Source organism: Salmo salar, unplaced genomic scaffold, assembly GCF_905237065.1.
Source record: "Salmo salar unplaced genomic scaffold, Ssal_v3.1, whole genome shotgun sequence".
NCBI lineage: Eukaryota > Metazoa > Chordata > Actinopteri > Salmoniformes > Salmonidae > Salmo > Salmo salar.
This window is the reverse complement of record NW_025549165.1, coordinates 65,001-87,367: the sequence shown is the minus strand read 5'-3', so window position 1 is coordinate 87,367 and position 22,367 is coordinate 65,001. Positions and strand designations below refer to the sequence as shown.

The 22,367-nt window shown below is 49.2% G+C and overlaps 1 protein-coding gene across 1 annotated transcript in view; it reads right to left on the bottom strand.

Annotated features, from left to right (window-relative positions):
• Positions 1–10,518: 10,518 nt before the first annotated feature.
• Positions 10,519–22,367, bottom strand: part of LOC106591492 (RNA-binding protein 10) — a gene marked incomplete at its 5' end in the record, with an annotated part of 72,562 nt that continues 60,713 nt past the window's right edge. Inside the window, 3 exon segments of the mRNA XM_045713068.1 lie at positions 10,519–10,698; positions 10,971–11,113; positions 13,258–13,446. Coding sequence (XP_045569024.1) covers positions 10,623–10,698; positions 10,971–11,113; positions 13,258–13,446 — 408 coding nt within the window.

The window sequence follows — 22,367 nt, the reverse complement described above, 5'->3', positions numbered from 1 at the left end:
CTGGTTTGAATTAATTCTCCATACTGGCCAATTATTATGAAGGCGATTCTGATCCAACTATTCATTCTGACATTGTTGTGTCCCTGGCCTGAGAGGAAGGAAGTTCAATATGTAGGTAGATGTAGAAGGCTAATGTTAACTAGCTGGATCATCGTTGCCCATAAACTGAACCACTTACAGAAACTCTCTGACAACTCTGCTATAGTCAGCTGTGTGATGAGAGGAGACTGTTATAGTCAGCTGTGTGATGAGAGGAGACTGCTATAGTCAGCTGTGTGATGAGAGGAGACTGCTATAGTCAGCTGTGTGATGAGAGGAGACTGCTATAGTCAGCTGTGTGATGAGAGGAGACTGTTAAAGTCAGCTGTGTGATGAGAGGAGACTGCTATAGTCAGCTGTGTGATGAGAGGAGACTGCTATAGTCAGCTGTGTGATGAGAGGAGACTGCTATAGTCAGCTGTGTGATGAGAGGAGACTGTTATAGTCAGCTGTTTGATGAGAGGAGACTCTGCTATAGTCAGCTGTGTGGTGAGAGGAGACTGCTATAGTCAGCTGTGTGATGAGAGGAGACTGTTATAATCAGCTGTGTGATGAGAGGAGACTGTTATAGTCAGCTGTGTGATGAGAGGAGACTGCTATAGTCAGCTGTGTGATGAGAGGAGACTGTTATAGTCAGCTGTGTGATGAGAGGAGACTGTTATAGTCAGCTGTGTGATGAGAGGAGACTGCTATAGTCAGCTGTGTGATGAGAGGAGACTGATATAGTCAGCTGTGTGATGAGAGGAGACTCTCCTATAGTCAGCTGTGTGATGAGAGGTGACTGTTATAGTCAGCTGTGTGATGAGAGGAGACTGCTATAGTCAGCTGTGTGATGAGAGGAGACTCTGCTATAGTCAGCTGTGTAATGAGAGGAGACAGCTATAGTCAGCTGTGTGATGAGAGGAGACTGTTATAGTCAGCTGTGTGATGAGAGGAGACTGCTATAGTCAGCTGTGTGATGAGAGGAGACTGTTATAGTCAGCTGTGTAATGAGAGGAGACTCTGCTATAGTCAGCTGTGTGATGTGAGGAAACTCTGCTATAGTCAGCTGTGTGATGAGAGGAGACTGCTATAGTCAGCTGTGTGATGAGAGGAGACTGTTATAGTCAGCTGTGTGATGAGAGGAGACTCTGTTATAGTCAGCTGTGTGATGAGAGGAGACTGCTATAATCACCTGTGTGATGAGAGGAGACTCTGTTATAGTCAGCTGTGTGATGAGATGAGACTGCTATAGTCAGCTGTGTAATGAGAGGAGACTCTGCTATAGTCAGCTGTGTGATGAGAGGAGACTCTGCTATAGTCAGCTGTGTGATGAGAGGAGACTGCTATAGTCAGCTGTGTGATGAGAGGAGACTGCTATAGTCAGCTGTGTGATGAGGAGACTGTTAGTCAGCTGTGTGATGAGAGGAGACTGCTATAGTCAGCTGTGTGATGAGAGGAGACTGTTATAGTCAGCTGTGTGATGAGAGGAGACTGTTATAGTCAGCTGTGTAATGAGAGGAGACTCTGCTATAGTCAGCTGTGTGATGAGAGGAGACTGATATAGTCAGCTGTGTAATGAGAGGAGACTGCTATAGTCAGCTGTGTGATGTGAGGAAACTCTGCTATAGTCAGCTGTGTGATGAGAGGAGACTGTTATAGTCAGCTGTGTGATGAAAGGAGACTCTGTTATAGTCAGCTGTGTGATGAGAGGAGACTCTGCTATAGTCAGCTGTGTGATGAGAGGAGACTGTTATAGTCAGCTGTGTGATGAGAGGAGACTGTTATAATCAGCTGTGTGATGAGAGGAGACTGTTATAGTCAGCTGTGTGATGAGAGGAGACTGTTATAATCAGCTGTGTGATGAGAGGAGACTGTTATAGTCAGCTGTGTGATGAGAGGAGACTCTGTTATATTCAGCTGTGTGGTGAGAGGAGACTGCTATAGTCAGCTGTGTAATGAGAGGAGACTGCTATAGTCAGCTGTGTGATGAGAGGAGACTGCTATAGTCAGCTGTGTGATGAGAGGAGACTGTTATAGTCAGCTGTGTAATGAGAGGAGACTCTGCTATAGTCAGCTGTGTGATGAGAGGAGACTGCTATAATCAGCTGTGTGATGAGAGGAGACTGCTATAGTCAGCTGTGTAATGAGAGGAGACTCTGCTATAGTCAGCTGTGTGATGAGAGGAGACTCTGTTATAGTCAGCTGTGTGATGAGAGGAGACTCTGATATAGTCAGCTGTGTGATGAGAGGAGACTGTTATAGTCAGCTGTGTGATGAGAGGAGACTGTTATAGTCAGCTGTGTGATGAGAGGAGACTGTTATAGTCAGCTGTGTGATGAGAGGAGACTCTGTTATAATCAGCTGTGTGATGAGAGGAGACTGTTATAGTCAGCTGTGTGGTGAGAGGAGACTGCTATAGTTAGCTGTGTAATGAGAGGAGACTCTGCTATAGTCAGCTGTGTGATGAGAGGAGACTGCTATAGTCAGCTGTGTGATGAGAGGAGACTGCTATAGTCAGCTGTGTGATGAGAGGAGACTGCTATAGTCAGCTGTGTGATGAGAGGAGACTGCTATAGTCAGCTGTGTGATGAGAGGAGACTGCTATAGTCAGCTGTGTGATGAGAGGAGACTGTTAAAGTCAGCTGTGTGATGAGAGGAGACTGCTATAGTCAGCTGTGTGATGAGAGGAGACTGCTATAGTCAGCTGTGTGATGAGAGGAGACTGCTATAGTCAGCTGTGTGATGAGAGGAGACTGTTATAGTCAGCTGTTTGATGAGAGGAGACTCTGCTATAGTCAGCTGTGTGGTGAGAGGAGACTGCTATAGTCAGCTGTGTGATGAGAGGAGACTGTTATAATCAGCTGTGTGATGAGAGGAGACTGTTATAGTCAGCTGTGTGATGAGAGGAGACTGCTATAGTCAGCTGTGTGATGAGAGGAGACTGTTATAGTCAGCTGTGTGATGAGAGGAGACTGTTATAGTCAGCTGTGTGATGAGAGGAGACTGCTATAGTCAGCTGTGTGATGAGAGGAGACTGATATAGTCAGCTGTGTGATGAGAGGAGACTCTCCTATAGTCAGCTGTGTGATGAGAGGTGACTGTTATAGTCAGCTGTGTGATGAGAGGAGACTGCTATAGTCAGCTGTGTGATGAGAGGAGACTCTGCTATAGTCAGCTGTGTGATGTGAGGAAACTCTGCTATAGTCAGCTGTGTGATGAGAGGAGACTGCTATAGTCAGCTGTGTGATGAGAGGAGACTGTTATAGTCAGCTGTGTGATGAGAGGAGACTGCTATAGTCAGCTGTGTGATGAGAGGAGACTGTTATAGTCAGCTGTGTAATGAGAGGAGACTCTGCTATAGTCAGCTGTGTGATGTGAGGAAACTCTGCTATAGTCAGCTGTGTGATGAGAGGAGACTGCTATAGTCAGCTGTGTGATGAGAGGAGACTGTTATAGTCAGCTGTGTGATGAGAGGAGACTCTGTTATAGTCAGCTGTGTGATGAGAGGAGACTGCTATAATCAGCTGTGTGATGAGAGGAGACTCTGTTATAGTCAGCTGTGTGATGAGAGGAGACTCTGCTATAGTCAGCTGTGTGATGAGAGGAGACTGTTATAGTCAGCTGTGTGATGAGAGGAGACTGTTATAATCAGCTGTGTGATGAGAGGAGACTGTTATAGTCAGCTGTGTGATGAGAGGAGACTGTTATAATCAGCTGTGTGATGAGAGGAGACTGTTATAGTCAGCTGTGTGATGAGAGGAGACTCTGTTATATTCAGCTGTGTGGTGAGAGGAGACTGCTATAGTCAGCTGTGTAATGAGAGGAGACTGCTATAGTCAGCTGTGTGATGAGAGGAGACTGCTATAGTCAGCTGTGTGATGAGAGGAGACTGTTATAGTCAGCTGTGTAATGAGAGGAGACTCTGCTATAGTCAGCTGTGTGATGAGAGGAGACTGCTATAATCAGCTGTGTGATGAGAGGAGACTGCTATAGTCAGCTGTGTAATGAGAGGAGACTCTGCTATAGTCAGCTGTGTGATGAGAGGAGACTCTGTTATAGTCAGCTGTGTGATGAGAGGAGACTCTGATATAGTCAGCTGTGTGATGAGAGGAGACTGTTATAGTCAGCTGTGTGATGAGAGGAGACTGTTATAGTCAGCTGTGTGATGAGAGGAGACTGTTATAGTCAGCTGTGTGGTGAGAGGAGACTGCTATAGTTAGCTGTGTAATGAGAGGAGACTCTGCTATAGTCAGCTGTGTGATGAGAGGAGACTGCTATAGTCAGCTGTGTGATGAGAGGAGACTGCTATAGTCAGCTGTGTGATGAGAGGAGACTGTTATAATCAGCTGTGTGGTGAGAGGAGACTGCTATAATCAGCTGTGTGAGGAGAGGAGACTGTTATAATCAGCTGTGTGATGAGAGGAGACTGTTATAATCAGCTGTGTGGTGAGAGGAGACTGCTATAATCAGCTGTGTGAGGAGAGGAGACTGTTATAATCAGCTGTGTGATGAGAGGAGACAGCTATAGTCAGCTGTGTGGTGAGAGGAGACTCTGCTCATCACAGGGATAACAGAGCCCTTTGTAAAATGGTGTGAGGCCAATTACCTGGACCTGAATCCATTGAAGACCAAGGAGCGAGTGGTAGATTTGAGGGAAAATTTAAGATATTTTTAATCCCATTTCTATTAATTGTGAAGAGATTGGTACTGTTAACTCTTATAAATGTAATAGTGGACAACAAACTGAACTGGAAGTTGAATTCCCAACGGTGTCGACTAAAAAAAGCCCAATCCAGACTTCATTATAAGGAAGCTTACATCATTGTTACGTGTCCTGTCCTTGTAAGTCATTGATGATGCATGCTGTGATAAAACAAATTCCCCAAGTTGGGATTAATAAAGTAATACTCTAGTCTACTGAGGAAGTTAGGCAAGCAATTCAATGGATATCAATCAACAAAGAGGTAAGAATATGTAGGCTATAAGAATATGTTGAAGGATAGCTGTATTGGGTGAAGATGACTGAAGTGCTCACCTTTGTGTCTGTGTCTGCAGGTATGCAGACGAGGAGGCATACAAAAGGTATGTCAGTTAGTGTTGGTATGTTATGCAGATCACGTTTACCATCCTCCTCCCTTACCTCTTCAGTGAAAATCCCATAGGCCTCTACATTATGGACAAGGTATGTGTATGAAAACCATTATCAACACACGTTTTTTTCATTCACAACAAAAAACAAGGTATGAATACTGTTGTGTGTATGTTTTGTTAATCATCTGTATAATTACTTTTTTTAATTTTTTAAAATTCATAGACCACCCTCCCTACACCTCTGATGAATGTAACAGGAAACCTGTTCCAGCACTATGCACTGCTAAATCATTCTGGATACGGAGAACATCAACACGATGCATTCGGAAAGTATTCAGACCCCTCGACTTGTTCCACTTTTTGTTACGTTACAGCCTTACAGGCTGACTACACCGCTTCGTGTCAGCGTGCGCCGAGCGTTGCAAAATAAATTTAGAAATCTATATTATTCAATTATTGCACCCACACTGCTCGCGCGCATGCGCTCAAGGAGCGTCTGCGTTGCCAAGGGCTAAAATAGAAGTCAGTTCTAATTCTGATGCAGATCGCGCTGCAAGTCCTGCCTCTCCCATCTCCTCATTGGTTTATAGAAGCAGGTACCCACATGCCGTCTCCTCATTGGTTATACCCGTGGTACATGGAACCCAAACCGGCTGTGCGCGTGCGCCATCGTGCATAAATGTATTTAGTCCTCTGTTTCCCCTCCATGACTTTGTGTGTAATTGTTTATTGTTATGTGGGTATCGTCAGGCGCTATACTTTTGTTAAGTTCCGTGTTTTTTGGAACGCTTATGTTGTTATGTGCTGTCATTTTTGACCGGAATTAAAGTGCGCCTATTTACTACCTTCTGATCTCCTGCACCTGGCTTCGCCTCCGTACACAGCTAGCTAGCTTGCACTTGCTAACTAATTTGTCCTATTTTGCTAGCTTGCTGTTGCTAGCTAATTTGTCCTGGAATATAAACATTGAGTTGTTATTTTACCTGAAATGCACAAGGTCCTCTACTCCGACAATTAATCCACACATAAAACGGTCAACTGAATCGTTTCTAGTCATCTCTCCTCCTTCCAGGCTTTTTCTTCTCTTGACTTTATATCGCGATTGGCAACTTTCATAAATTAGGTGCATTACCGCCACTGACCTCGTTCGTCTTTCAGTCACCCACGTGGGTATAACCAATGAGGAGATGGCATGTGGGTACCTGCTTCTACAAACCAATGAGGAGATGGGAGAGGCAGGACTTGCAGCGCGATCTGCGTCAGAAATAGAACTGACTTCTATTTTAGCCCTTGGCAACGCAGACGCTCGTTGCGCGCGTGAGCAGTGTGGGTGCAATAATTGAATAACATAGATCTCTAAATTTATTTTGCAACGCGAGCGGTGTAGACAGCCTGTTATTCTAAAATGTATACAACTTATTTTTATCCTCATCAATATACACACAACACCCCATAATGACAAAGAGAAAACAAGTTTTTAGAAATAAAAACCAGAAATACTTTATTTACATAAGTATTCAGACCCTTTGCTATTAGACTCGAAATTGAGCTCAGGTGCATTCTGTTTCCATTGATCATCCTTGAGATGTTTCTATAACTTTATTTGGAGTCCACCTGTGGTAAATTCAATTGATTGGACATGATTTGGAAAGGCACACACCTGTCTATATAAAGTCCCACAGTTGACAGTGCATGTCAGAGCAAAAACCAAGCCATCAGGTCGAAGGAATTGTCCGTAGAGCTCCGAGACAGGATTGTGTCGAGGCTCAGATCTGGGGGAAGGGTACCAAAACATTTCTGCAGCAAACCAGTCAATCACGCCAGTAAATCACATCAGTAAATGAAACCAGTCAACCAAACCAGTCAATCACATCAGTAAATCAAACCAGTCAACCAAACCAGTTAATCACACAAGTCAATTGTAGGGTTAAAATGATCAAGGTACTTTTAAGTTATAGTGGGGTTAAAATCTGAGGATTATCAAGGTACTATTAAGTTATAGTGGGGTTAAAAGATTTGTAGCTTTGTAATTTGAAAGATTGAGATCTGACAGCCATACCCGATCAAACAAATAACGTTATAAAAATGAGACAAAGATCACGATAGTCAGTATTTCAAATACAAAAGACGAACCAAATCTCTTTTTTTCCCCCCCAGAACCAAATACTATATTACAATATGCATTTACTACAAATTCCATTTTACACACATATCAGAATGATATTACTATTGGTTCACACCTGATACCTTGTTAGTGTGATATACTGTCCATGGGAGGCCAGATCACTACCAGAATGTTCTGTCCACATCTCTATCTGGGTAAAAAGTTTTTTAAAAAAGTGCTCATTCTAAAATCCTCACACTGTCTAAGTTAAATCCCAAATGGCACCCTATTCCCTATATAGCGCACTACTTTTGACCAGGGCCTGTAGGGAATTAGGATACCATTTCAGACACTTAATATTCATCCCAAATGGCACCCTATTCCCTATATAGTGCACTACTTTTGACCAGGGCCTGTAGGGAATTAGGGTGCCATTTCAGACTACTTGGCACCCTATTCCCTACATAGAGCTATGGGCCCTGGTCAAAAGTAGTGCAGGAATAGGGTGCCGCGAGGGGCTGCTATTAGAAACATAGTCCTTTCACTCCCTGTATGATATCAAAGCCGCACATACAGAACCCAATCAAACAAACGTGATGAATTGACGGTTATCTTTCGTGAATCTAAAACTCCTTTTTCTATCGTCCATGGCTGGCTTACTGTTGGTGATCACCTCCATATTGATCTCCCGTGGCGTTGATCTCCCGTAGCGTTGCTCTCCCACAGCGTTGATCTCCCGTGGCGTTGCTCTCCCACGGCGTTGATCTCCCGTGGCGTTGCTCTCCCACAGCGTTGATCTCCCGCAGCGTTGCTCTCCCGTAGCGTCGCTCTCCCGCGGCGTTGATCTCCCGTGGCGTTGATCTCTCGTAGCGTTGATCTCCCGTGGCGTTGCTCTACCGTAGCGTTGCTCTCCCGTGGCGTTGGTCTCCCGTAGTGTTGCTCTCCCGTGGCGTTGCTCTCCTGTAGCGTTGATCTCCCGTGGCGTTGCTCTACCGTAGCGTTGCTCTCCCGTGGCGTTGGTCTCCCGTAGTGTTGCTCTCCCGTGGCGTTGCTCTCCCGTGGCGTTGATCTCCCGTGGCGTTGCTCTCCCGTGGCGTTGCTCTCCCGTAGCGTTGATCTCCCGTAGCGTTGCTCTCCCGTGGCGTCGCTCTCCCATAGCGTTGCTCTCCCGTGGCGTTGATCTCCCGTAGCGTTGATCTCCCGTAGCGTTGATCTCCCGTGGCGTCACTCTCCCGTGGCGTCGCTCTCCCACAGCGTTAATCTCCCACGGCGTTGATCTCCCGTGGCGTTGATCTCCCGTGGCGTTGCTCTCCCGTGGCGTTGCTCTCCCGTAGCGTTGATCTCCCACAGCGTTAATCTCCCACGGCGTTGATCTCCCGTGGCGTTGATCTCCTACAGCGTTGCTCTCCCGTAGCGTTGATCTCCTACAGCGTTGCTCTCCCACGGCGTTGCTCTCCCGTGGCGTTGATCTCCGTGGCGTTGCTCTCCCGTAGCGTTGCTCTCCCGTAGCGTTGCTCTCCCGTGGCGTTGGTCTCCCGTAGTGTTGCTCTCCCGTGGCGTTGCTCTCCCGTAGCGTTGATCTCCCGTGGCGTTGCTCTACCGTAGCGTTGCTCTCCCGTAGCGTTGCTCTCCCGTGGCGTTGCTCTCCCGTAGCGTTGCTCTCCCGTAGCGTTGCTCTCCCGTGGCGTTGCTCTCCCGTGGCGTTGATCTCCCGTGGCGTTGATCTCCTACAGCGTTGCTCTCCCGTGGCGTTGCTCTCCCGTAGCGTTGCTCTCCTACAGCGTTGCTCTCCCGTGGCGTTGCTCTCCCGTGGCGTTGCTCTCCCGTAGCGTTGATCTCCCACAGCGTCGCTCTCCCACAGCGTTGATCTCATATAGTGTTGATGTCCCGTATCGCCCTGCAGCCCAAGTGAAAGGTGCAGGTCCTGCGCCGCGATCAGATTTAAGAAGTTTTCCGTGACAACCAGGCCACACTGCATCGGTTCCTTCCTTCCGATGTAGAATTTAAAAACAGGAGCCTATCTATCTATCTATATCTATATATATATCTATGTAGTAGTGATACAGGAGAGCAGATGGTCCCAGTTCTGTCTATCTATATCTATATATCTATGTAGTAGTGGTAGAGGAGAGTAACGGGTCCCGGTCTGTATGAGGAGTAGGATACAGTTTCCACTAAATGCTCATCCAGGGTCAGTCCCCCCACACACACACACTTCCTGTTAACCCTTTACACTCGTGGGAATTGGCCTACATGGACAGGGCTGAATTTACTTACAGATGAAATATTTAAAGCATATGCATTACCATGGTAACAACTGAAAGGGGGAAATTATTTAGGACACAACAGTTCACCTGACAGAAGACTGAATCCAAACATGTGCATTTTACATTTACTCTAGTTTTCACCTTATTTGTTGATAACGAAATCTAAAATACTCTGGATACATTCAGTAACATGTTAAGAATATTCCTGGAAAATGTGGGGTAGGTGCAACTTTAGACAAATGTATGTAAAAGGTTTGAGTGAGAGGTCTAACTGAGGTTTCCATGTGGCCACACACCTCTCCAAACTGTGCATAGTTCCTAAGTCATTTCAATGCATTTTTTTATGACTTAAAGAAGAGTCTTCAGCTATAAGGTGCTTGTTTGAGCTCTCCTAGCTGGACCGTTGAGGAACTACAGCAAACACACTTGTAGTTGTTTTGGTTGGAACACAGTCCTTCCTCCCCTCCATCACACATTTACTGTTGTTGTTTAGGTAAACCAAACACTGTCATTATAAATAGCAACCTGGGTCAGGTGGGAATCATGTGAAAGCCTGTTCTGCTGCCAACATGACTAGCTAAGTTATAAAATATGACCTTGAGCTTTCACAAGGCAATTCAGAGAAGCATATTGCCATGTTGGTGTGCAGAGAAAGGAGTCAGGACTGCATTCAGGTGCGTGTGCAGTGGTAAACGCAGTCTCATTCTGTTCAGAACAACCCAGGGGTATGACGACAAGTCGTCTGGTAACTGGACTCACAGGTGTTGTATGACATCAAAGCGATATTTATTCTAATCCTCAACAAAATGCAATATTGTCATCTTAATTTACAGCATTTTCCTCACTCAGACAAACAAAACATTTGCAAAAAGTTACGAGGAGGGACGGACGGGGGGCTTTACGTTGGATGAGGTGCTCAAGTTCAGAACGTCTGCCAGTCAACACTCATAATAGGTATCTATTGGTGCCCAAATCTGCCATTTTCAACCCGGATACGGGTTCGAGTGTAAAGGGTTAAGGTTAGGATTAGGGGGGAGGAGAAGCTGATCTGTACCTAGGGAGCCTAGTCCTGTGTGATGGTCGAATGTCAGGGGTTAGAGGATAGAGGTTTAAAGGTCAGGGGTCAGTCCACTTGCATGTTACGTAGCAGCAGTCCTTTCTTCACCCCCTCCCTGCAGCATCCTGGCACCTAGACTATTGCCAGCCGTACCATCACTGCAGAAAGATAAGGAGAGATGGATGGAGCGAGAGCGAGAGAGAGAGAGAGAGAGAGAGAGAGAGAGAGAGGCGATGGAGAGAGAGGGAGAGAATGTGTTAGGTGTGGAAGTTTGTCTGTGTGTATATGTGTCGGCTGAGTTTGTGTGTGTGTGTGTGTGTGTGTGTGTGTGTGTGTGTGTGTGTGTGTGTGTGTGTGTGTGTGTGTGTGTGTGTGTGTGTGTGTGTGTGTGTGTGTGTGTGTGTGTGTGTGTGTAGACAGCAGTGCTTACAGCGGGCTGTACTTCCTCTTCTTGGGGTCTGGTGGCTCTGTGGACGGCCCTCCTTTGTCTTTCCTCTCCCCCGCCCCGCCCCCGCCCCCCACCCCCGCCCCTATACCCCCCTCTTGCTGTGACCTCCGCTGCTCCAGGTTTTGCTGAGGGAGGAGATGAAGAGGTTAAAGGTTAGTCAGAGGCCAAGGGGATATGTTCCAGAAAGAAGGATCAAAATTAGCTGGTTGATTTAATAATCCTGTTTTTCTGGAATACCCCACTCGGATAGGGGTTACGGGGTTAAACTGAAGGCTAAAGATCACGGTAGATAAATAGTCAAGATAAAGGTCACAGTAGATTAACAGTCAAGATAAACTGGGACTGTAGATTAACAGTCAAGATAAACTGGGACTGTAGATTAACAGTCAAGTTAAACTGGGACTGTAGATTAACAGTCAAATTAAACTGGGACTGTAGATTAACAGTCAAGATAAACTGGGACTGTAGATTAAAAGTCAAGATAAACTGGGACTGTAGATTAACAGTCAAGATAAACTGGGACTGTAGATTAACAGTCAAATTAAACTGGGACGGCAGATTAACAGTCAAATTAAACTGGGACTGTAGATTAACAGTCAAGATAAACTGGGACTGTAGATTAACAGTCAAATTAAACTGGGACTGTAGATTAACAGTCAAATTAAACTGGGACTGTAGATTAACAGTCAAATTAAACTGGGACTGTAGATTAACAGTCAAATTAAACTGGGACTGTAGATTAACAGTCAAGATAAACTGGGACTGTAGATTAACAGTCAAGTTAAACTGGGACTGCCTCCCGGGTGGTGCAGTGGTCTAAGGCACTGCATCGCAGTGCTAGCTGTGCCACCAGAGATTCTGGGTTCGAGTCCAGGCTCTGTCGTAGCCGGCCGCGACTGGGAGACCCATGAGGCGGTGCACAATTTTGCCCAGCGTCGTCCGGGTTAGGGGGAGGGTTTGGCCGGCAGGGATATCCTCGTCCCATCGCGCTCTAGCGACTCCTGTGGCGGGCCGGGTGCAGTGCACGCTGACCAGGTCGCCAGGTGTACGGTGTTTCCTCCGACACATTGGTGCGGCCGGCTTCCGGGTTGGACGCGCGCGTTGTGTCAAGAAGCAGTGCGGCTTGTTTGGGTCGTGTTTCGGAGGACACACGGCTCTCGACCTTCGCCTCTCCCGAGTCCGTACGGGAGTTGAAGTGGAACTCCTATGGAAAACCTCCTTTCACATCACTAGAAACAGCTCTGACATCACAAACAGCTCTCTGACATCACAAACAGCTCTGACATCAGAAACAGCTCTCTGACATCACAAACAGCTCTGACATCAGAAACAGCTCTGACATCAGAAACAGCTCTGACATCAGAAACAGCTCTCTGACATCACAAACAGCTCTGACATCACAAACAGCTCTGACATCAGAAACAGCTCTGACATCAGAAACAGCTCTGACATCAGAAACAGCTCTCTGACATCAGAAACAGCTCTCTGACATCACAAACAGCTCTGACATCAGAAACAGCTCTGACATCAGAAACAGCTCTCTGACATCACAAACAGCTCTGACATCAGAAACAGCTCTGACATCAGAAACAGCTCTCTGACATCAGAAACAGCTCTCTGACATCAGAAACAGCTCTGACATCAGAAACAGCTCTGACATCACAAACAGCTCTGACATCAGAAACAGCTCTCTGACATCACAAACAGCTCTGACATCAGAAACAGCTCTGACATCACAAACAGCTCTGACATCAGAAACAGCTCTGACATCAGAAACAGCTCTGACATCAGAAACAGCTCTCTGACATCAGAAACAGCTCTGACATCAGAAACAGCTCTGACATCAGAAACAGCTCTGACATCAGAAACAGCTCTGACATCAGAAACAGCTCTGACATCACAAACAGCTCTGACATCAGAAACAGCTCTGACATCACAAACAGCTCTGACATCAGAAACAGCTCTGACATCAGAAACAGCTCTGACATCAGAAACAGCTCTGACATCAGAAACAGCTCTGACATCAGAAACAGCTCTCTGACATCAGAAACAGCTCTGACATCAGAAACAGCTCTGACATCAGAAACAGCTCTGACATCACAAACAGCTCTGACATCAGAAACAGCGCTCCGCCATAACGACTTCAGTTCAGGCCTTATATGGAAGTCAACCACCACTTTGGAAAATGTCTTATTACATAGTTATAGTAAAAGATGACATCGTGGCTTCATGTCAGCGTTATGTTACTCCGTAGGCATGTTATAAGCACCTTGTGTAGCTCTGAGAGCTGTTGGTGTCGTATGAGAGCCTCCTTGCTGGGGAACTGTCTCCTACACAGCAGACAGGCTAGCTTAGCCCAGTCTGTCATCCTCTCATCCTTCTCTCCTCCCTCCTCTCCCTCGCTGTCCGTCTCGCCGCTGTAGGCCGGAACCAAACCCTGCACCTGAGGGGGGGAGCGCTACGGAGAGAGAAAAAAACTGTAAAGTGAAAGAGAGAGATGACCGAGAAAGAAAAAGAGGGGAGTTACAACAGGAGAGAGCAGCGTGTTCTACCTGTCTCAATGGGGTGGGAAGTAGAGCAGCGTGTTCTACCTGTCTCAATGGGGTGGGAAGTAGAGCAGCGTGTTCTACCTGTCTCAATGGGGTGGGAAGTAGAGCAGCGTGTTCTACCTGTCTCAATGGGGTGGGAAGTAGAGCAGCGTGTTCTACCTGTCTCAATGGGGTGGGAAGTAGAGCAGCGTGTTCTACCTGTCTCAATGGGGTGGGAAGTAGAGCAGCGTGTTCTACCTGTCTCAATGGGGTGGGAAGTAGAGCAGCGTGTTCTACCTGTCTCAATGGGGTGGGAAGTAGAGCAGCGTGTTCTACCTGTCTCAATGGGGTGGGAAGTAGAGCAGCGTGTTCTACCTGTCTCAATGGGGTGGGAAGTAGAGCAGCGTGTTCTACCTGTCTCAATGGGGTGGGAAGTAGAGCAGCGTGTTCTACCTGTCTCAATGGGGTGGGAAGTAGAGCAGCGTGTTCTACCTGTCTCAATGGGGTGGGAAGTAGAGCAGCGTGTTCTACCTGTCTCAATGGGATGGGAAGTAGAGCAGCGTGTTCTACCTGTCTCAATGGGGTGGGAAGTAGAGCAGCGTGTTCTACCTGTCTCAATGGGGTGGGAAGTAGAGCAGCGTGTTCTACCTGTCTCAATGGGATGGGAAGTAGAGCAGCGTGTTCTACCTGTCTCAATGGGGTGGGAAGTAGAGCAGCGTGTTCTACCTGTCTCAATGGGGTGGGAAGTAGAGCAGCGTGTTCTACCTGTCTCAATGGGGTGGGAAGTAGAGCAGCGTGTTCTACCTGTCTCAATGGGGTGGGAAGTAGAGCAGCGTGTTCTACCTGTCTCAATGGGGTGGGAAGTAGAGCAGCGTGTTCTACCTGTCTCAATGGGATGGGAAGTAGAGCAGCGTGTTCTACCTGTCTCAATGGGGTGGGAAGTAGAGCAGCGTGTTCTACCTGTCTCAATGGGGTGGGAAGTAGAGCAGCGTGTTCTACCTGTCTCAATGGGGTGGGAAGTAGAGCAGCGTGTTCTACCTGTCTCAATGGGGTGGGAAGTAGAGCAGCGTGTTCTACCTGTCTCAATGGGGTGGGAAGTAGAGCAGCGTGTTCTACCTGTCTCAATGGGGTGGGAAGTAGAGCAGCGTGTTCTACCTGTCTCAATGGGGTGGGAAGTAGAGCAGCGTGTTCTACCTGTCTCAATGGGGTGGGAAGTAGAGCAGCGTGTTCTACCTGTCTCAATGGGGTGGGAAGTAGAGCAGCGTGTTCTACCTGTCTCAATGGGGTGGGAAGTAGAGCAGCGTGTTCTACCTGTCTCAATGGGGTGGGAAGTAGAGCAGCGTGTTCTACCTGTCTCAATGGGATGGGAAGTAGAGCAGCGTGTTCTACCTGTCTCAATGGGGTGGGAAGTAGAGCAGCGTGTTCTACCTGTCTCAATGGGGTGGGAAGTAGAGCAGCGTGTTCTACCTGTCTCAATGGGGTGGGAAGTAGAGCAGCGTGTTCTACCTGTCTCAATGGGGTGGGAAGTAGAGCAGCGTGTTCTACCTGTCTCAATGGGATGGGAAGTAGAGCAGCGTGTTCTACCTGTCTCAATGGGGTGGGAAGTAGAGCAGCGTGTTCTACCTGTCTCAATGGGGTGGGAAGTAGAGCAGCGTGTTCTACCTGTCTCAATGGGGTGGGAAGTAGAGCAGCGTGTTCTACCTGTCTCAATGGGGTGGGAAGTAGAGCAGCGTGTTCTACCTGTCTCAATGGGATGGGAAGTAGAGCAGCGTGTTCTACCTGTCTCAATGGGGTGGGAAGTAGAGCAGCGTGTTCTACCTGTCTCAATGGGGTGGGAAGTAGAGCAGCGTGTTCTACCTGTCTCAATGGGGTGGGAAGTAGAGCAGCGTGTTCTACCTGTCTCAATGGGGTGGGAAGTAGAGCAGCGTGTTCTACCTGTCTCAATGGGGTGGGAAGTAGAGCAGCGTGTTCTACCTGTCTCAATGGGGTGGGAAGTAGAGCAGCGTGTTCTACCTGTCTCAATGGGGTGGGAAGTAGAGCAGCGTGTTCTACCTGTCTCAATGGGGTGGGAAGTAGAGCAGCGTGTTCTACCTGTCTCAATGGGGTGGGAAGTAGAGCAGCGTGTTCTACCTGTCTCAATGGGGTGGGAAGTAGAGCAGCGTGTTCTACCTGTCTCAATGGGATGGGAAGTAGAGCAGCGTGTTCTACCTGTCTCAATGGGATGGGAAGTAGAGCAGCGTGTTCTACCTGTCTCAATGGGATGGGAAGTAGAGCAGCGTGTTCTACCTGTCTCAATGGGATGGGAAGTAGAGCAGCGTGTTCTACCTGTCTCAATGGGGTGGGAAGTAGAGCAGCGTGTTCTACCTGTCTCAATGGGGTGGGAAGTAGAGCAGCGTGTTCTACCTGTCTCAATGGGGTGGGAAGTAGAGCAGCGTGTTCTACCTGTCTCAATGGGGTGGGAAGTAGAGCAGCGTGTTCTACCTGTCTCAATGGGGTGGGAAGTAGAGCAGCGTGTTCTACCTGTCTCAATGGGGTGGGAAGTAGAGCAGCGTGTTCTACCTGTCTCAATGGGGTGGGAAGTAGAGCAGCGCGTTCTACCTGTCTCAATGGGGTGGGAAGTAGAGCAGCGTGTTCTACCTGTCTCAATGGGGTGGGAAGTAGAGCAGCGCGTTCTACCTGTCTCAATGGGGTGGGAAGTAGAGCAGCGTGTTCTACCTGTCTCAATGGGGTGGGAAGTAGAGCAGCGTGTTCTACCTGTCTCAATGGGATGGGAAGTAGAGCAGCGTGTTCTACCTGTCTCAATGGGGTGGGAAGTAGAGCAGCGTGTTCTACCTGTCTCAATGGGGTGGGAAGTAGAGCAGCGCGTTCTACCTGTCTCAATGGGATGGGAAGTAGAGCAGCGTGTTCTACCTGTCTCAATGGGATGGGAAGTAGAGCAGCGCGTTCTACCTGTCTCAATGGGGTGGGAAGTAGAGCAGCGCGTTCTACCTGTCTCAATGGGATGGGAAGTAGAGCAGCGTGTTCTACCTGTCTCAATGGGATGGGAAGTAGAGCAGCGCGTTCTACCTGTCTCAATGGGGTGGGAAGTAGAGCAGCGTGTTCTACCTGTCTCAATGGGGTGGGAAGTAGAGCAGCGTGTTCTACCTGTCTCAATGGGGTGGGAAGTAGAGCAGCGTGTTCTACCTGTCTCAATGGGATGGGAAGTAGAGCAGCGTGTTCTACCTGTCTCAATGGGATGGGAAGTAGAGCAGCGTGTTCTACCTGTCTCAATGGGGTGGGAAGTAGAGCAGCGTGTTCTACCTGTCTCAATGGGGTGGGAAGTAGAGCAGCGTGTTCTACCTGTCTCAATGGGATGGGAAGTAGAGCAGCGTGTTCTACCTGTCTCAATGGGATGGGAAGTAGAGCAGCGTGTTCTACCTGTCTCAATGGGGTGGGAAGTAGAGCAGCGTGTTCTACCTGTCTCAATGGGGTGGGAAGTAGAGCAGCGTGTTCTACCTGTCTCAATGGGATGGGAAGTAGAGCAGCGTGTTCTACCTGTCTCAATGGGATGGGAAGTAGAGCAGCGTGTTCTACCTGTCTCAATGGGGTGGGAAGTAGAGCAGCGTGTTCTACCTGTCTCAATGGGATGGGAAGTAGAGCAGCGTGTTCTACCTGTCTCAATGGGATGGGAAGTAGAGCAGCGTGTTCTACCTGTCTCAATGGGGTGGGAAGTAGAGCAGCGTGTTCTACCTGTCTCAATGGGGTGGGAAGTAGAGCAGCGTGTTCTACCTGTCTCAATGGGATGGGAAGTAGAGCAGCGTGTTCTACCTGTCTCAATGGGATGGGAAGTAGAGCAGCGTGTTCTACCTGTCTCAATGGGGTGGGAAGTAGAGCAGCGTGTTCTACCTGTCTCAATGGGGTGGGAAGTAGAGCAGCGTGTTCTACCTGTCTCAATGGGGTGGGAAGTAGAGCAGCGTGTTCTACCTGTCTCAATGGGGTGGGAAGTAGAGCAGCGTGTTCTACCTGTCTCAATGGGGTGGGAAGTAGAGCAGCGTGTTCTACCTGTCTCAATGGGGTGGGAAGTAGAGCAGCGTGTTCTACCTGTCTCAATGGGATGGGAAGTAGAGCAGCGTGTTCTACCTGTCTCAATGGGATGGGAAGTAGAATGTTCTGACCAGGTACTAGGGATGGATGGAGGTGTGACCAGGTACTAGGGATGGAGGTGTGACCAGGTACTAGGGATGGAGGTGTGACCAGGTACTAGGGATGGAGGTGTGACCAGGTACTAGGGATGGAGGTGGGACCAGGTACTAGGGATGGAGGTGTGACCAGGTACTAGGGATGGAGGTGTGACCAGGTACTAGGGATGGAGGTGTGACCAGGTACTAAGGATGGAGGTGTGACTAGGTACTAGGGATGGAGGTGGGACCAGGTACTAGGGATGGAGGTGTGACTAGGGATGGAGGTGGGACCAGGTACTAGGGATGGAGGTATGACCAGGTACTAGGGATGGAGGTATGACCAGGTACTAGGGATGGAGGTGTGACTAGGGATGGAGGTGTGACCAGGTACTAGGGATGGAGGTGTGACCAGGCACTAGGGATGGAGGTATGACCAGGTACTGGGGATGGAGGTATGACCAGGTACTAGGGATGGAGGTGTGACCAGGTACTAGGGATGGAGGTGGGACCAGGTACTAGGGATGGAGGTGTGACCAGGTACTAGGGATGGAGGTGTGACCAGGTACTAGGGATGGAGGTGTGACCAGGTACTAAGGATGGAGGTGTGGCCAGGTACTAGGGATGGAGGTGGGACCAGGTACTAGGGATGGAGGTGTGACTAGGTACTAGGGATGGAGGTGGGACCAGGTACTAGGGATGGAGGTGTGACTAGGGATGGAGGTGGGACCAGGTACTAGGGATGGAGGTGTGACCAGGTACTAGGGATGGAGGTGTGACTAGGGATGGAGGTGTGACCAGGTACTAGGGATGGAGGTGTGACCAGTTACTAGGGATGGAGGTGTGGCCAGGTACTAGGGATGGAGGTGTGACCAGGTACTAGGGATGAAGGTGTGACCAGGTACTAGTGATGGAGGTGTGACCAGGTACTAGGGATGGAGGTGTGACCAGGTACTAGGGATGATGGGGTGTGACTAGGGATGGAGGTGTGACCAGGTACTAAGGATGGAGGTGTGACTAGGGATGGAGGTGGGACCAGGTACTAGGGATGGAGGTGTGACCAGGTACTAGGGATGGAGGTGTGACCAGGTACTAGGGATGGAGGTGTGACTAGGGATGGAGGTGGGACCAGGTACTAGGGATGGAGGTGTGACTAGGGATGGAGGTGGGACCAGGTACTAGGGATGGAGGTGTGACCAGGTACTAGGGATGGAGGTGTGACCAGGTACTAGGGATGGAGGTGGGACCAGGCACTAGGGAAGGAGGTGTGACCAGGTACTAGGGATGGAGGTGGGACCAGGCACTAGGGATGGAGGTGGGACCAGGTACTAGGGATGGAGGTGGGACCAGGTACTAGGGATGGATGTGACCAGGTACTAGGGATGGAGGTGTGACCAGGTACTAGGGATGGAGGTGTGACCAGGTACCAGGGATGGAGGTGTGACCAGGTACTAGGGATGGAGGTGGGACCAGGTACTAGGGATGGAGGTGTGACCAGGTACTAGGGATGGAGGTGTGACTAGGTACTAGGGATGGAGGTGGGACCAGGTACTAGGGATGGAGGTGTGACTAGGGATGGAGGTGGGACCAGGTACTAGGGATGGAGGTGTGACCAGGTACTAGGGATGGAGGTGTGACTAGGGATGGAGGTGTGACCAGGTACTAGGGATGGAGGTATGACCAGGTACTAGGGATGGAGGTGTGACCAGGTACTAGGGATGGAGGTGTGGCCAGGTACTAGGGATGGAGGTGTGACCAGGTACTATGGATGGAGGTGTGACCAGGTACTAGGGATGGAGGTGTGACCAGGTACTAGGGATGGAGGTGTGACCAGGTACTAGGGATGATGGGGTGTGACTAGGGATGGAAGTGTGACCAGGTACTAGGGATGGAGGTGTGACTAGGGATGGAGGTGGGACCAGGTACTAGGGATGGAGGTGTGACCAGGTACTAGGGATGGAGGTGTGACCAGGTACTAGGGATAGAGGTGTGACTAGGGATGGAGGTGGGACCAGGTACTAGGGATGGAGGTGTGACTAGGGATGGAGGTGGGACCAGGTACTAGGGATGGAGGTGTGACCAGGTACTAGGGATGGAGGTGTGACCAGGTACTAGGGATGGAGGTGGGACCAGGCACTAGGGATGGAGGTGTGACCAGGTACTAGGGATGGAGGTGGGACCAGGTACTAGGGATGGAGGTGGGACCAGGTACTAGGGATGGAGGTGTGACCAGGTACTAGGGATGGAGGTGTGACCAGGTACTAGGGATGGAGGTGTGACCAGGTACTAGGGATGGAGGTGTGACTAGGGATGGAGGTGGGACCAGGTACTAGGGATGGAGGTGTGACTAGGGATGGAGGTGTGGCCAGGTACTAGGGATGGAGGTGTGACTAGGTACTAGGGATGGAGGTGGGACCAGGTACTAGGGATGGAGGTGGGACCAGGTACTAGGGATGGAGGTATGACCAGGTACTAGGGATGGAGGTGGGACCAGGTACTAGGGATGGATGGAGGTGTGACCAGGTACTAGGGATGGAGGTGTGACCAGGTACTAGGGATGGAGGTATGACCAGGTACTAGGGATGGAGGTATGACCAGGTACTAGGGATGGAGGTGGGACCAGGTACTAGGGATGGAGGTGTGACTAGGGATGGAGGTGTGGCCAGGTACTAGGGATGGAGGTGTGACTAGGGATGGAGGTGGGACCAGGTACTAGGGATGGAGGTATGACCAGGTACTAGGGATGGAGGTTTGACAAGGTACTAGGGATGGAGGTGTGACCAGGTACTAGGGATGGAGGTGTGACCAGGTACTAGGGATGGAGGTGGGACCAGGTACTAGGGATGGAGGTGGGACCAGGTACTAGGGATGGAGGTGTGACCAGGTACTAGGGATGGAGGTGGGACCAGGTACTAGGGATGGAGGTGTGACCAGGTACTAGGGATGGAGGTGGGACTAGGTACTAGGGATGGAGGTGTGACCAGGTACTAGGGATGGAGGTGGGACCAGGTACTAGGGATGGAGGTGTGACTAGGGATGGAGGTGTGACCAGGTACTAGGGATGGAGGTGGGACCAGGTACTAGGGATGGAGGTATGACCAGGTACTGGGGATGGAGGTGTGACCAGGTACTAGGGATGGAGGTGTGACCAGGTACTAGGGATGGAGGTGTGACTAGGGATGGAGGTGGGACCAGGTACTAGGGATGGAGGTGTGACCAGGTACTAGGGATGGAGGTGGGACCAGGTACTAGGGATGGAGGTGTGACCAGGTACTAGGGATGGAGGTGTGACCAGGTACTGGGGATGGAGGTGTGACCAGGTACTAGGGATGGAGGTGTGACCAGGTACTAGGGATGGAGGTGTGACCAGGTACTAGGGATGGAGGTGTGACCAGGTACTAGGGATGGAGGTATGACCAGGTACTAGGGATGGAGGTGTGACCAGGTACTAGGGATGGAGGTGTGACCAGGTACTAGGGATGGAGGTGTGACTAGGGATGGAGGTGGGACCAGGTACTAGGGATGGAGGTGTGACTAGGGATGGAGGTGGGGCCAGGTACTAGGGATGGAGGTATGACCAGGTACTGGGGATGGAGGTGTGACCAGGTACTAGGGATGGAGGTGGGACCAGGCACTAGGGATGGACGTGTTACCAGGTACTAGGGATGGAGGTGTGACCAGGTACTGGGGATGGAGGTATGACCAGGTACTAGGGATGGAGGTGGGACCAGGTACTAGGGATGGAGGTGTGACTAGGGATGGAGGTGGGACCAGGTACTGGGGATGGAGGTGTGACCAGGTACTAGGGATGGAGGTATGACCAGGCACTAGGGATGGAGGTGTGACCAGGTACTAGGGATGGAGGTGTGACCAGGTACTAGGGATGGAGGTGTGACTAGGTACTAGGGATGGAGGTGTGACCAGGTACTAGGGATGGAGGTGTGACCAGGTACTAGGGATGGAGGTGTGACCAGCCCATTCGGAAAGTATTCAGACCCCTTAACTTTTTACACATTTTGTTACGTTACAACCCTGTTCTAAAAATGATGAAATAAATATTTTTTCCTCATCAATCGACACACATTACCCCTTAATGACAAAGCGAAAGCTGTTTTAATGGATGTGTAGTTTGTCCTTTTTTTCACTGCATCCAACTTGCTGATTTGAAGTCATACAGTTAGCTTTAAGTAAACTTTTGTGAAATTCTTTGAAAGCGGATGTTTTCTTGAGAAGTGTCAAAACAGGAAAGGCTTTTTACCCTGAAGACGATTGGGGAAATATTTACATGTTGGAGTAACATCATGAATGTCACTCACAGGACTTCCTCACTGATATCACAGATTCTGGGAAGGCCCTCGTGTAAAAATGCCTCATCAAAATGTTAACATTTAATTATATTTATTATCGGCATTAAAATATCGGCCTCCTTGACCCCCAACGATCGGTATCGGCATCAGCGTTTAAAAAAAAAATCATTCTCTAATCTAAACTTACATTTTAGTCATTTAGCAGACGCTCTTATCCAGAGCGACTTACAGTAGTGAATACATACATTTCATACATTTTTAGTTATTTTTTTCTCCGTACTGGTCCCCCGTGGGAATCGAACCCACAACCCTGGCGTTGCAAAAACCATGCTCTACCAACTGAGCCACATGGGACCGTGTGGTCGAATACTGACCGGGCAAATTGTC